General features: G+C 41.7%; 1 protein-coding gene and 1 pseudogene across 1 annotated transcript in view; one reads left to right on the forward strand and one right to left on the reverse strand.

Moving 5' to 3' along the window:
- Positions 1-13,138, reverse strand: part of ANAPC5 (anaphase promoting complex subunit 5) — a 34,361-nt gene that overhangs the window by 14,601 nt on the left and 6,622 nt on the right. The window contains exons 5-7 of the mRNA XM_043441180.1: positions 6,540-6,606; positions 3,984-4,085; positions 2,795-2,985 (exon numbers count right to left, since the gene is read on the reverse strand). Of these exons, the coding sequence (XP_043297115.1) occupies positions 2,795-2,985; positions 3,984-4,085; positions 6,540-6,606 (360 nt within the window). The remainder of the gene's footprint in view (positions 1-2,794; positions 2,986-3,983; positions 4,086-6,539; positions 6,607-13,138) is intronic.
- LOC122444885 lies at positions 9,737-11,356 on the forward strand (annotated as a pseudogene).

Consider the following 13,138-nt stretch of genomic DNA (forward strand, 5'->3'; position numbering starts at 1 on the left):
TTACCAACACAGAAACTTCAAAGTTTCTGGCAAATCCTTGAAGAATCAATGGTTTTCCATTGCTGCTAATCAGAAAAGCCTCTGATAAAAATTTTCATTAAATAGCAAGAAGCAAACTGGTTGAAATATTTGAAACATGCTGGCTGTCATACTGTTTGCAAAATGCCAGAGCAGAAAGATCTGCAGCCTCTAACAACTACTTCCTATGTCATTCAGAGTAAACGCCAATGTCCTTAGTTGGGCCTGCTGCTAAGTCGCTTCAGTCGTGTCCGACTCTGCGAGACCCCATAGACGGCAGCCCACCAGGCTCCTCTGTCTCTGGGATTCTCCAGGCCTACAGGACCCTAAATGCTCTGACCTCTGCCACTTCTATGACCTCATTCTCCTCTACTCCCCCCTTACTTACGTCATTCTGACCGTAAGTCATTCTGTCATTGTTCCTCTTCAAACATGCCAAGTAAATCCTGCCTCAGGGCCTTTGTACTTGCTGTCCTAGGTGATATGAATACTCTTTCTCCAGATACACACACAGATTACTCACTGCCTCAAATCCTTTAAATCTCTATTCAAATATTAACAAAGGTTGAAGATTAAGACCTGTGCAATTATCTGGAAGAAGAGTGTTACTTATGAAAATAATAACACTTATCATCTCTCTTTAATCCCTTATCCTGATCTATCACTACCTGATAAATTACGTTTAGTGTTATTTATTATTTATTTCTCCCATTGCAAGCTCCATGAGAACAGAGCACATTTTTTTTCCCACTGCTGTATCCTCAGCACCTAGAACAATGCCTAGTACATAACAGACACTCAAAAAGTAACTATAAAGATTTTTAAGAAATTATCACAATCCTATTAGCTCAGTGACAGTTATACAGTCTCATAGCTCCAGGACTAAAAATAAAGAAGCCTGGAGTTGAGTAAATCAGAAATTAACTAGTAATTAATTCCGTACAGTTAGCTGCCTATCCATTGATAATATTGCAAACATGGAGAAATTCTATACATCAACAGACTAATTATTTGTATCTACCAGACTATACACAAACTTCCAAATGCAAGGGCAAGCTGTGTGTAACACAGAAACAGGTTATTGGCAAATATTCAAATGATGTTGCTATTTATTACGAGTACGTAAAACATGAAAGGCTGTGATCAAAGAGGTTACTAAAGCTGGGCAGACAAAAAGAAGTTGATTCTTAGAACATGGAATCTCACAAAATCATGGAGTTCAGAGTAGCCTTAAACATTTTTTGGTTCAAGTATCAATCTGAGGCTTGAATTCTCTGAATGTCACCCCCGCTGCACACCTTAGCACTCTGCTGACACTTTTCTCAGAAGGTTCTATACAAAGAAATCTCCTCCTCATAAACAGCAAAACTGTTCTGCCCTTTAACTGGCACTTACCAGCTCTCAATCTCCTCTAGTAGTCACACCCTTGATCAATCTAAGTATTTTTCACACTACCTTCACTACAGAAAGATGTCAAATACACGCTTGGCTAAACTGTTTCTTTTCCAGGCTACACAGTCTCACATCCTTCCCACACTATTTACATGGAATGGCTTTGAATGCCTCCAGTGAGACTGTCCCCCAGGCAAGCTCCAGCTTGTCTAAGTCCCTTTGAAAATGTGACAATCAGAAGTTAATAGAATTTCCTTATTGTTGCCTGGGCCATAGAGCAAGGTGTAGAAGTCTCAGTTCTTGAACTTTGGACACTACACTTCTAGAAATACACTCTAGTCTCGACTCAAAGATGCCTGTGTCAGAAACCAATTTTTCTTAAATGGGAAAAAGCCACAGGAAGGCGGAGAGACTCTATCAGTTAGTAATTTCCTACCTTTTCACCATTATTCACGTTATTTCATTATTTTCAAAATAGATCCCATATTTTGAAAGACTTTACCCTGTTAACTCTATTTACTAAATATTAATAAAATAACTGATCAATTTCCTATTTTTATTTATTAAAATCATAGGCATACCTTAATAATGGCATAAGTCAGTGTCACCTAACTGAGCCCCCTGAATTCCAACCAAAAACACAAACGTGACTTTCGGCAAGCCACATAGTCTTTTGTCAAATAAAGGCACAGCTTCCTTTTGGCTTTTTCAAATACTGAAAATAACTTTTACATACGCATTATTTCCTCTGAAAAATCCTGTTGGGAATCTCTGGCCTAATGACCTAATTTCCTTTTAATTCAGTGCCGGTTGTTCTTAGAAGTAATGCAAGAGGCCAAGCACTTAGACGGCAATGCTAAATAGTGACTCCAGGGGGCAGACTCTTTAGGCAGAGGGTTTCATTATCTTCTGTTCAGTGCAAAAAGCTTCCTTCTTTGCAAGTTATTGACAAGGTCAGGTTGAACAATCTCTTTTTCTCTTTTCTTCCCCTTCCTCCTCCTTTTTAAAAAATATACAGCATATTTTTTAAGCTTTTTATTTTATATTGGAGTAGAGTTGATTAACAATGTTGTGTTAGTTTCAGCGTACAGCAAAGTGATTTGGTTATACATCTATTAAATACATGTATCTGTTCTTTTTCAAACTATTTTCCCATTTAGATTATTATGTAATATTGAACAGATCCTTTGCTACGCAGTAGGTCCTTGCTGGTTATCTATTTTAAATATAAAAACAGTGTGTGCACGTCAATCCCTACCCCCCACCCTTAACCATGAAGTTCATTCTCTAAGTCAAATACAGCCTATTTTTAAAAACACATCTCAATTAACATTTGAGAGATAATTTCTTCAATTTCTACATAGACAAAAGTTTATACACTTACTAGTGACCAAAGCGGCAGTGCAGGGCGGCCAGGTTTAGAGCCGCGTATCTCAGGCTCCGGCCATAGCCCTCTTCCCCGTTACTTTTGCTTTCGGCTCCAGTAAGAATCAGGCGGTCAAAATAATGAAGGAGGCTGTGTGTTGAACTGAAAACGTCTTGAACTCGGAGGTTGTTTAAGTAGCTGAGGTAGTGCTAAAAGGAGGAACATTCAACATATTTTAAATGTTCTGTTCCTCTTGTGTCAGATTAATTCAGAGAGGTCCACTGGCTGTAGACATCCACGTATCCCCTACCCTCCTAAGTCACAGTTTAGCTTAATCTCTTCCCCACAGGCAGAATAAAATAGACTTAAGGTACATTAGCTGGTTTCTTCCCCAGAATGTGTCCCCAAACAAAAAAAAAGGGAATTCCACCAGCATGGGTGTCAGAGTTTTGTCCTAAATATTCATCCATGGTTATATTAGGATCCATGGATTATACATGAGGATGGAGGGGGAATCACCTAGCTTGGGTATTAAGGAATTGGGTAAGTATTAAAAAAAAAAAAAAAGGTCTTAAAACCTGAATTCATACAAATATAAAACCAATTTTTCTAAATGTCCAAGTTAAAACCCAGTGAGACTTTTACTAGTTTATTAGTTTTAGAAGTTAATTATCTTCTATTTTGACACTATTTTCATTTTGTTTGGTTCACTGAATTAAAACTCCCTCCAGCAGGCAGATCCCAGTTACTAAGGAGCAAAGCAGATGTATTTCTATACGTGGATAAAGTCAGATGGCAAAACCCAGGTGCTATTAAGAAAGTTCTCAGGATAAAAATTCAATAAAGAATAGAATTATTTTAACTTAAAAAATATATAAGACAACAACAACAAAAACATTTACAAAAGAGGAGAAAAGAATTTTGGGGCCTCAAACTTAAAAAAAACAAATCAGTCTGTCATCTCCTTCATCTCCTGTCCATAATTCACAACATCAGAGAGATGATGAATGAAAGAGAACATCAATAGATTGAAGAAATCCCTCCTGGGCCCCGGGGTTGGGGAGGAGCCTAGGCTAAGTCAATTACGTGCCAACCGCAGGATTTCCTTCCAAGAACCCAGGTCAGCGGGCCAATCCACATTTACTCAACTATTCAACAGTCTTGTCCCTGCTTTCTAATTTAGGAACAGATTCTGGAAGAGGCTCACCGCTTCAGCAAAATCAGGATTAAATTTCAACAAGTTGTTCAACTCTTTCTGCAAAGAAGCTGGAGTGAGGGCCTTGGTCTCATCATTCTTCAACAAAGAAGCCTGAAAGTTAAAAATGACAACTCTCAGTAGGAAGAAATGGCCAATAAACATATGGACACATATACTAAATAGCATCACCTGCTTACTTTCTTTTCTGCACCTACACTTTCCTCTTTTTTAAAAAAAACAATTTTATTCATTTCTTTATTTTTGGCTGTGCTGGGTCTTCGTTGCTGTGCGGGCTTTTCTCTAGTTGCAGCAAGGGGGGGGTACTCTAGCTGCGGTGCACAGGCTTCTCGTTCCAGTGGCTTCTCTTGTCACAGAGCGCAGGTTCTAGGGCACTTCAGCAGTTGCAGCACATGAGCTCAGTGGTTATGGCTCCCGGCCTCTAGATTATGGCACATGGGCCGAGTTGCTCCCCACCAAGTGGGATCTTCCTGGACTAGGGATCAAACCTGTGTCTCCTGCATTGGCAGGCGGATTCTTTACCACTGAGCCACCAAGAAAGCTCCTACACTCTCCTCTTGACCTTGCAGAACACTGTTTCCTCTTCCTGGAATTACGTGTCTCGCAACCACCAACCCCACCCACATACTCTTGCATGCAAACGCCTGCTCGGCCTTCAGGGCCCAGTTTAGATTTCAGCCACCTGCTTCTCCCATAAGCACCTACATGCTCCTATAAGCCCCCTGCACTAACCCTTCCTGCAGTACTTACTACATTATATTAAAAGTGCTAGCTGACCCCAACCCCAGACTGTAAGTGCCTTCAAGGCAGGAAGTATGTATTCATAGTCTGGCAGAGAGCCTTCTGGCACACACTTGCCCTTCTCCTGGTTATCTGTTTCATATGGACGTTACCAGCAACGATTATATAAAATACATAGAAAACTACTTCTAAATTAATGATTAGTACTTAACTGGGTTATAGACGCTTCAATTTTACCTAGACAAACTTTTCTTTGAGTAACAATAATTTCTAACTCTATTTTAATTCATTGTAGCATTATAGAAGATTCCAAAAATATGAAAAAGCATATAGAAGAAAACAGAAAAGCACACAGAAAATCATCTGTTACTCCTCCATCCAGAAATAACACCATTTTTATGTCAGTGTATCCTATTCCAGTCTTTTTTCTATGTGTGTGTATATGTATGTGTGTTTGTGTGTGTATGTGCTTATACATATACACTGGTGGGCTGCCGTCTATGGGGCCGCAGAGTCGGATACGACTGAAGTGACAGCAGCAGCGGCAGCATGCACACCTTTTTAACAAAGTTAGAATATATCATTTTACTATCTGCCCTTTTCACTTAATAATATACATTTGTCTCATCATCAACTGGTCTTTGAAAATACCATTTTTAAAGCAAAAGTATCAACTCTTTGTCATATGTATTGCAAATCCTTTTCCCATTTTGTTGTTTGACTTTTAATTTTGTCAGAACATGTACTAACATGCAGACATTTTTCATTTTTATGTTGAAAAAAATCAAATGATCTCCCACATGTTTTCTTCCACAGTTTTTATGTTTAGAAAGCTCCCCACCCAGAGATCAGTTAAAAGTTACTATGGAGTTCCTTCTAGTCTAATTATAACTTTAAATGTTTACAGCGAAGCCTTTAATCCACCTGGAAAGTACTGAGGTGCAAAGATGAGGTGAGGGTCCAGCTTTATTTTCTCCTCTACAGGTAACCAATTGTCTAGATGGGTTTTTCTAATCTGTCTAAAATTCATTTGCAGGGGTGACTCTATTATCTGCATCTAGATCTAAACATTACATCTTCTGGCAGAAAGAAAATTAATAATAAAATTAGAGTAAACTTAAAAATAGAGCAAAAATCAAAATTCTTTGCTGAAAACAACATGAAAGAAAAACGTTCAGCCTATATTACCAAATAAAAAAAATTCTAAAGTAGGTTCGAAAACACCAGTAAGAAATGTCTGAGCTAAAGTGTACTGGTGTTCGCAACTTGAAATGTATCCAAAAAATAAGATGAAATGGTGACTAGATGGGTAGATATATGATAAACAGAGCAAAATATTAATTGTAGGACCCAGATGATGGGGATGTGGGTATTTGCCGTACAATGCTTTCCAATTTTATTTCTGCTTAAAAATGTCCTTGATGAAAAGTTGGGAAAAGGGTAGTAAGTCTTCCAAATCACGTTTTGGGGCTGAGTTAGTCAGACACCATTACTAAATGAACATGCATTACGACTCTAATAGAGAAATAAAATCACATACAAAATAGGGAGGGACATATAGCTACAGTTGCATTGTTAGTGAAGAAAAAAGGACCAAGAGTAAGAATAATGCCACTTTACTAATAAACCTACTCACATAACAAACATATGTCATGACAGGAGACGGTGAAGGACAAAGAAGGCTGGCGTGCCGTAGTCCATGGGGTCACAAAGAATCGGACATGACTGAGCAACGGAACAGCAACAACAAATAATGTCACAGAATTAAAAAGAAAAAAATTATGACAAATCACAGAACCAACTTACCTGTTGAGAAAGAAAAAATTCTGCTTGTTTTTGGGACAGAGGCCCACTGCAAGATACCTCTTCTTCTCTGGAAAAAAAATTAAGTAAAAACAATACAGAAAAAAAAAAAAAGAAAAAAAGAAATACAGAATTACACAATAGTGAAAATGGTAATGCTTACAAAGTCAAATAGATTCTTCATCAGAAAAGCTTAAAAACTTTTAAAATTAATTCTCTCTTCTCAGGAATGATGCTGAATGACCTGATAAAGTTTACACAATTTAATAAGCAGATCTCAACTCTATACAGCCTCCAGCATGACCTTTCTAAAATGCAAGTCTAGGGACTTCCCTGGTGGTCCAGTGGTTAAGATTCTGCTTCCAATGCAAGGGATGATGGTTGGATCCCTGGTCAGGGAACCAGGATCCCACATGCCGCAAGTATATCATCCCTGATTTAAAACCCCTCTGGGGAATCCCATTACCTTCCAGAATAAAGCCCACATTGCTTAGCAGGGCAGGTGTAACACTTCCTGAGTGGTCCTACCTCTCTCTTCTGCCTTCTCATCTACACCCCAGCCCTGATGAACTCCTTACAATTTCCTATCATGCGAAGATGCACACCCGCCACTTCCTTGACCTGCAATGCCCATTTTTCTATCTACTGTTGGACTGTTGCACCATCCATCATTCAAGAATACCTGAAGTGCCATATCCTCCAAGAATCACTCCTGACATCTCTCATTTGAGCTCCCACTGTCTCCCAGAAACATGGGTCACAGCATCTACTACCGTCACACTGGCTGTTCTTATATTCGTACATCAACACCCAGGCGCACAACGGGCACTCAGAGTTTGGGAGATAAATGAATAATTTCACACGCCTCACTACAGATATAAGACAGTGCTGTGCTCAAGAATAAGAAAAAGAGGATTCATCTAAGAAATAACCATTTGCCTAGAAGCTGAGATTACACAGAACAAATAAACAAGATATATACTGATAAAAATCTAAACTTGAGAAATCTATGCATGCACAGTCTTATTTTTGAGAACAGGGTATGAATAATACCCTTTTGCCACATGACTCTGAAGAAATGCCTTCTCTATACAGGATTATAATAAATATAAAAATTAATATTTACTCAACAATATCTCTATAAGCACTCTAATACAGCAGTTCTCAAACTGTTTCATGCAAACAATATGGAAATTGGTATTCTAAAAGAAAAAAAAATGATGCTGAGCTTAAATCACTTGGGGACAGCTGTATACCCTCTCCTCCTTGGAGATTCAAGTCACATATTAAATAAATCCAACAGAGAGACACTTTATTCACTTTTGTTTAATGCACCATTTACCAAACTCATCTGAACGAGGAATTCTTTCCTCACATCTATCAAGAAGGGCTAGCATCCCATAGAAAATACTCTGGGAAAAGCTGCTCTAATATTCTCTTGGTTTCACAAGGCAGCAAGTATATCAGATTCTGCAGGTATCAGAGATGCCCAGGACCAGCCCTGACCTGGTACAACAAAGATCACTGAAACAACAGTGACCTAGAGGGAAGTGGAAAGAAAATTCCTAGGCCAGGTTCTCAGAAAAGAGTGAAGTGTCTGGGCAATAAGATGCCCTTTTCTCTTAACTATCCCTCAAAGAAAGTAAGCCCAAGTCTTGAAATAAATACGGTAGTACACAAAAAGGCTAGAGGACAATGAGGATTTGTATGAAATGGGATACACTGCTCCCGGCCCACCCTCCTCTGAGGTCCATGATGCTCACCGTCACCAGATGCTTTATTTACTTAACCCTTTCCCCAAAAAAAGATTTGAGGTAGTTTATAATAAAGGACACAAGAACAATAAGCATTAATAAAATAGAACCAAAATCACACAAAGCAAAAAAGCTACAAATAAAGGCAATTAGATTTACTATAAATAAAGATCAAGTTTGGCCTTGGACACAACTGAGCGACTTCACTTTCACTTTTCACAACTGTGAAAAGTTGGCAACAGTGGCCAACGTGAACAAGGCTGGGAAAAGCAAGTGAGAATACCACCACCCAAACCATCCTTTTACTGACTCCTGTGCTTCCTCAGGGCCTCAAATACATGCCAGAGAAAGTAACTCTTAACAAGCCACAAAGGTATTCAGTTTAGGAAGGGTGTTATTCATTTAGGAAAAGGATTCAAATAAATTTGTTTATGAATCCAATTACCAGCTGAGACAGAATTTTAGACTTACAAGTGGCTGTATATCAAAGGCATTTAACCTGGGCCTATGAAGGGCTTTAGGAGCCCATGAACCTTGTAAAACTGCAAGCAAAACACATATTTTTAATGCAAGGATAGTACATGGCATTCATCTGATTTTCAAAAGGACTCTGGAAACTACTCTAAAGTGCCTAAATCACCCACTATAATTGAAATTTTAAAAATACAACAGGATTAAACCATCAACAAATGGGGCCAGGGGCACACATAAAACACAAGTCTAGGTCCCTGAAAATACAATGTCTTTATGGGCTCATGGTCTTGGTGAAGGCTAAGTCCAGCCCATGTGGCATGATGGCAGTAAACAATATGAATGAATGAATATTATCTCTGCATTAGAAACGGGAGAAACCACTCCACTTGGAGTAGTGAGGACTTTAAAAGTGGGGAAGGAGTGGAGAAATGATGAGGATGGAAGAAGGCATTCTAGGAAAGGAAAACAAAAGATGCAGAATGGGAAAACGCCCGGCCTCTTGGAGGGATACGAGCAGAGTTGCATGGCTGGGGTAAAGGACCCATGTTGAGGAACAGAAATTGAGGTCAGAAAGGGCAACTGGGGAACACCTCAGACACCAGGCTGGGAGACTTTGTCTCTGGAGATTTCTGAGCAGGGTAGCGACAAAAGCAGGGGAGGGGAGGGACTGAGACAGGGAACAGTTTCAAAACACCCAAGGAGGCCATGAGGACCTGAACGCTTGGAGGGATGTGACCGGAGGGGTGACCTAGCCCCTCCTCCTGGCCTCATGTGCTCAGGCCACACTGTCCTCCTTCCGTCCCTCCAGTATGCCAGCTTGTCCTGTCTTGGGAGCTGTGAGTCTGCATGTGCTCCGACAACTCTTCTCAGGGCTGGTTCCTCTGTCAGCAAGCTCCCAGTCTTAAAGGGCCGTTTCCTGACAGCATCCCACAGTTACTCTGTATCCTGGAGCACTAGGTGTTCCTTTCCCGCATGGCAGGCTCTGAAGTTACATTACTTGTTAACGTAGTTACCTCTCGATTCCCGTCTCACCCTCCCCAGCCAGGTAAACTCCACGAGGACCGGGACTTTCTCCTCCGGGCTGACAGCGCAGCACCTAACATGGTACCTGGCGCACCAGAAGCACTGAATAAGCATTTGTTGAATAAATTAATGAAGTTGGGAGATTTTTATTAAATCATTGACAAATGAAGAAACACCAAAGACTTCCTACTTTTGATAGAAATTTTTGTTAGTTAAAAGGGACTTTTGGGGCTTCCTTGGTGGTTCAATGGTGAAGAACCAGCCTGCCAGCCCCTTTCACCCCTGGTCCTTCAGCCCTCCTCCCACAGAAGCTATGCAGCTAAGGGAACAGCTACCCCCTAGCCAAATCCTGGAGGTTTACTCTGCCTGGCCACCCAAGCCAGTTCACCTGGATTTTCCCAAGCTCCCACGAATCTTCTGAGATCCACCTGCATTTTAGGCTTAGGGCATGTCTAGGGAAGAAGGTAGGCTTCTGGGTGCAAAGACTAACCAGAGGCTTCAGCCCTCCCTTCGCTCTGTTCTGGAGAAACTCAACCTCCATTCCTATTCCTCTACACAAAATCTCCAGGAAATAGAATCGGCAAAAGCCAGTGAGCCTAATGCCATTCTAATTCTTTTCTGGAGTGAAAATGGTTCTTCCTCTCTCAAGCCTGGGAATAAAGGCTCTTAAGTTGTTAGTTCCTCAAATTAAAGGCCACAGACCCTTCTGGGCCCTTGGTGTTCTCCCCGTGGGAGGGCAGTTCTGTTCCCTGTAACCTTTACCTAGCCACACCAGGTAAAGTCCACACCAGGAGAGTCCCCCCCAGGGGAGGAGGACAGTTCTGGGGGTACCCCGTTCAGTTGGCACCAGTGCAAATAGAGAGGCAGCCGCTCCCCCTGAGGCAGCACTGGCCTGCCTGGCCATGGACCCAGCCATCCTGCTGATTATGGTGGGCATCCTCATGCTCCTGCTCACCTTCTGCGGCTGCATCAGATGATCTCTCTGTGAGAACATCTCCTGCAGACGTTCTCCCTGTGTCTCACCGTCGTGTTCCTGCTACAGCTGGCAGCTGGGGTCCTGGGCTTCATCTTCTCAGACAAGGTGCGGGGCAAAGTGAGTGAGATTATCAATAATGCCATCGTGCACTACCGAGATGACTTGGACCTCCAGAACCTCATAGATTTTTGGCCAGGAGGAGTTCAGCTGCTATGGAGGGATTTCCTACGACTGGCCCCTGAACATGTACTTCAACTGTTCAGAAGACAACCCCAGCCGTGAGCACTGTTCTGGGTCTTACTCCTATTGCTTGCCTACCCCCCAACCAGGCAGTGATCAACACCATGTGTGGCTAAGGTACACAGGCCTTTGACTACTTGGAAGCTAGTCAAGTCATCTGCACCCATGGCTGTATTGACAGATTGGTCAACTGGATACAAAGCAACCTCTTCATACTTGGTGGTGTAGCACTGGGTCTGGCCATCCCGCAGCTGGTGGAAATCCTGTTGTTCATGAACCTTGTGAGTCAGATCAAAGATCAGATCAAACTACAGCTTTACAACCAGCAGCAGCAGGCGGACTCATGGTACTGAAGATCCATCCTGCACCTCCTCGGTAGGGCAGCAGGCGAGCCTCATCAGCCGACAGCAGTGGTCACAGCTGCCGGCGCCCAGTGGAGAATGGATTTCAGGCCCGAAAGCCACAGCACAGTGGGAGGAAGCAAACTCCACAGACAGCAGGAGGCAGGGTGCACAGGTGGCTCGAGTCTGAGAAGGATGTGCCTCCTCTCCCCATCCCAGCTCTCAGCATTGTTATTTCGTATTCTCTCTAACCTCAATAATTTGGGTTCACGTTTCTGTTTTATCTGGGCAGAGATGCTTGAGCAACAGCAATTGAAAAAAAAAAAAAGAATCCACCTGCCAATGCAGGAGACATAGGTTTGATCCCTGGTCCAGGAAGATCCCACATACCACGGAGCAATTAAGCCTGTGCATCACAACTACTGAGCCTGTGCTCTAGAGCCCAGGAGCCATAACTACCGAAGCCCTCGGGCCCTGGAGCCTGTGCTCTGCAACAACAGAAGCCACTGCTATGAGAAGCCCATGCAAAGCAACTAGAGAGTAGGCCCCCCCACCCCCACTCTCTGCAGCTAGAGAAAGTCCATGTAGCACTGAAGACCCAGCGCAGCAAAAAATAAATAAATAATTTTTTTTTTAAAAAGGACCTTTGTTAGGTCCTTTTTGGAGCACAGAGAAGATGTAGTTCCAGTGACTAATAGCCTCTGCTGCAAACCCACATGGTATAACCCTATAAGCCTCCTCTCTTACTGCAGGAAACAAATACTGCCCCGTAGCAACAATAAGCAAAAGAAAAGCTGAAGCTAAGTGTCAGTCTGCACGTTCTTCTGTAATGGGACTTTTTTTTTTTTTTTTTTTGCCACACTGTGCAGCTTGTGGGATCTTTAGTTTTCCCAACCAGTGACCGCACCGAGTACTAACAACTGGACCACCAGGGAACTCCCTAGAATAACATTTAAATACATTTCTTCTATTTCAGTGATGAAATTCAGTTTACTGAATGCATACTATTTTCTGAAACCATACAGCTTAACATTAGACATACTGTTACATTACACACAAATGAATTCTTAGAATAGGATCGAAACAATGTAGTTAGACCTAAGTAAATCAGACTAATTTAGGACAAAGTCAAACCTAATTAAGAAAAGTCTGCATTTCAACATTTCTGAAGAATTGACATTCTCCTACTTTAAAAGCATATAAAGTAGCTAGGACTAGGACAGAGATCACATTTTTTCCTGGAAGCTTCTTAAAAGAGACATTTCAAGAAGAATAGCACATATTTGTCCAATGTTTACTGTATATCAGGCACAGTTCTGAACATTTTATACAGATTTATCATTTAATTCTCACAACAACCCTCTGAGGAGGTGATACAAGCCCCATTTTGCAGGTGAGAAATCTGAGGTACAGAGAAGGTGATCTGCCCAAGAGAGGGAGTGGAGGAGCCAGAATTCAAATCCAGGGGTCTGACTCCAGAGCCAGACTCAACTCTACAAGGTACAACCTTTCCACTCCACGAGAAGCATTGTGAGCAAGTCTGAGTTTTTCCAAGTACTCACTGGTACTATAATCTTCCTGCTCCCAGTGTGTGCTGAACAAATCACATAACCATACAAAGGCCACTCCTAGGAACTGCAGGGAAATATTCTCTGGCTATACCCCCCAGCCCCCAAGGGGGTCAGCCAGCCTACACAGGGTAGGTGGGACTTGCTTCTCTCAGAGCTCTGAATACACTGTTACTTGGCATTGTCTGTTTCCATGTCAGTCTTCCTCCCCAGTCCGTGAGCTCCT

This window comes from Cervus canadensis, chromosome 1 (genome assembly GCF_019320065.1).
Source record: "Cervus canadensis isolate Bull #8, Minnesota chromosome 1, ASM1932006v1, whole genome shotgun sequence".
Taxonomy (NCBI): Eukaryota; Metazoa; Chordata; class Mammalia; order Artiodactyla; family Cervidae; genus Cervus; species Cervus canadensis.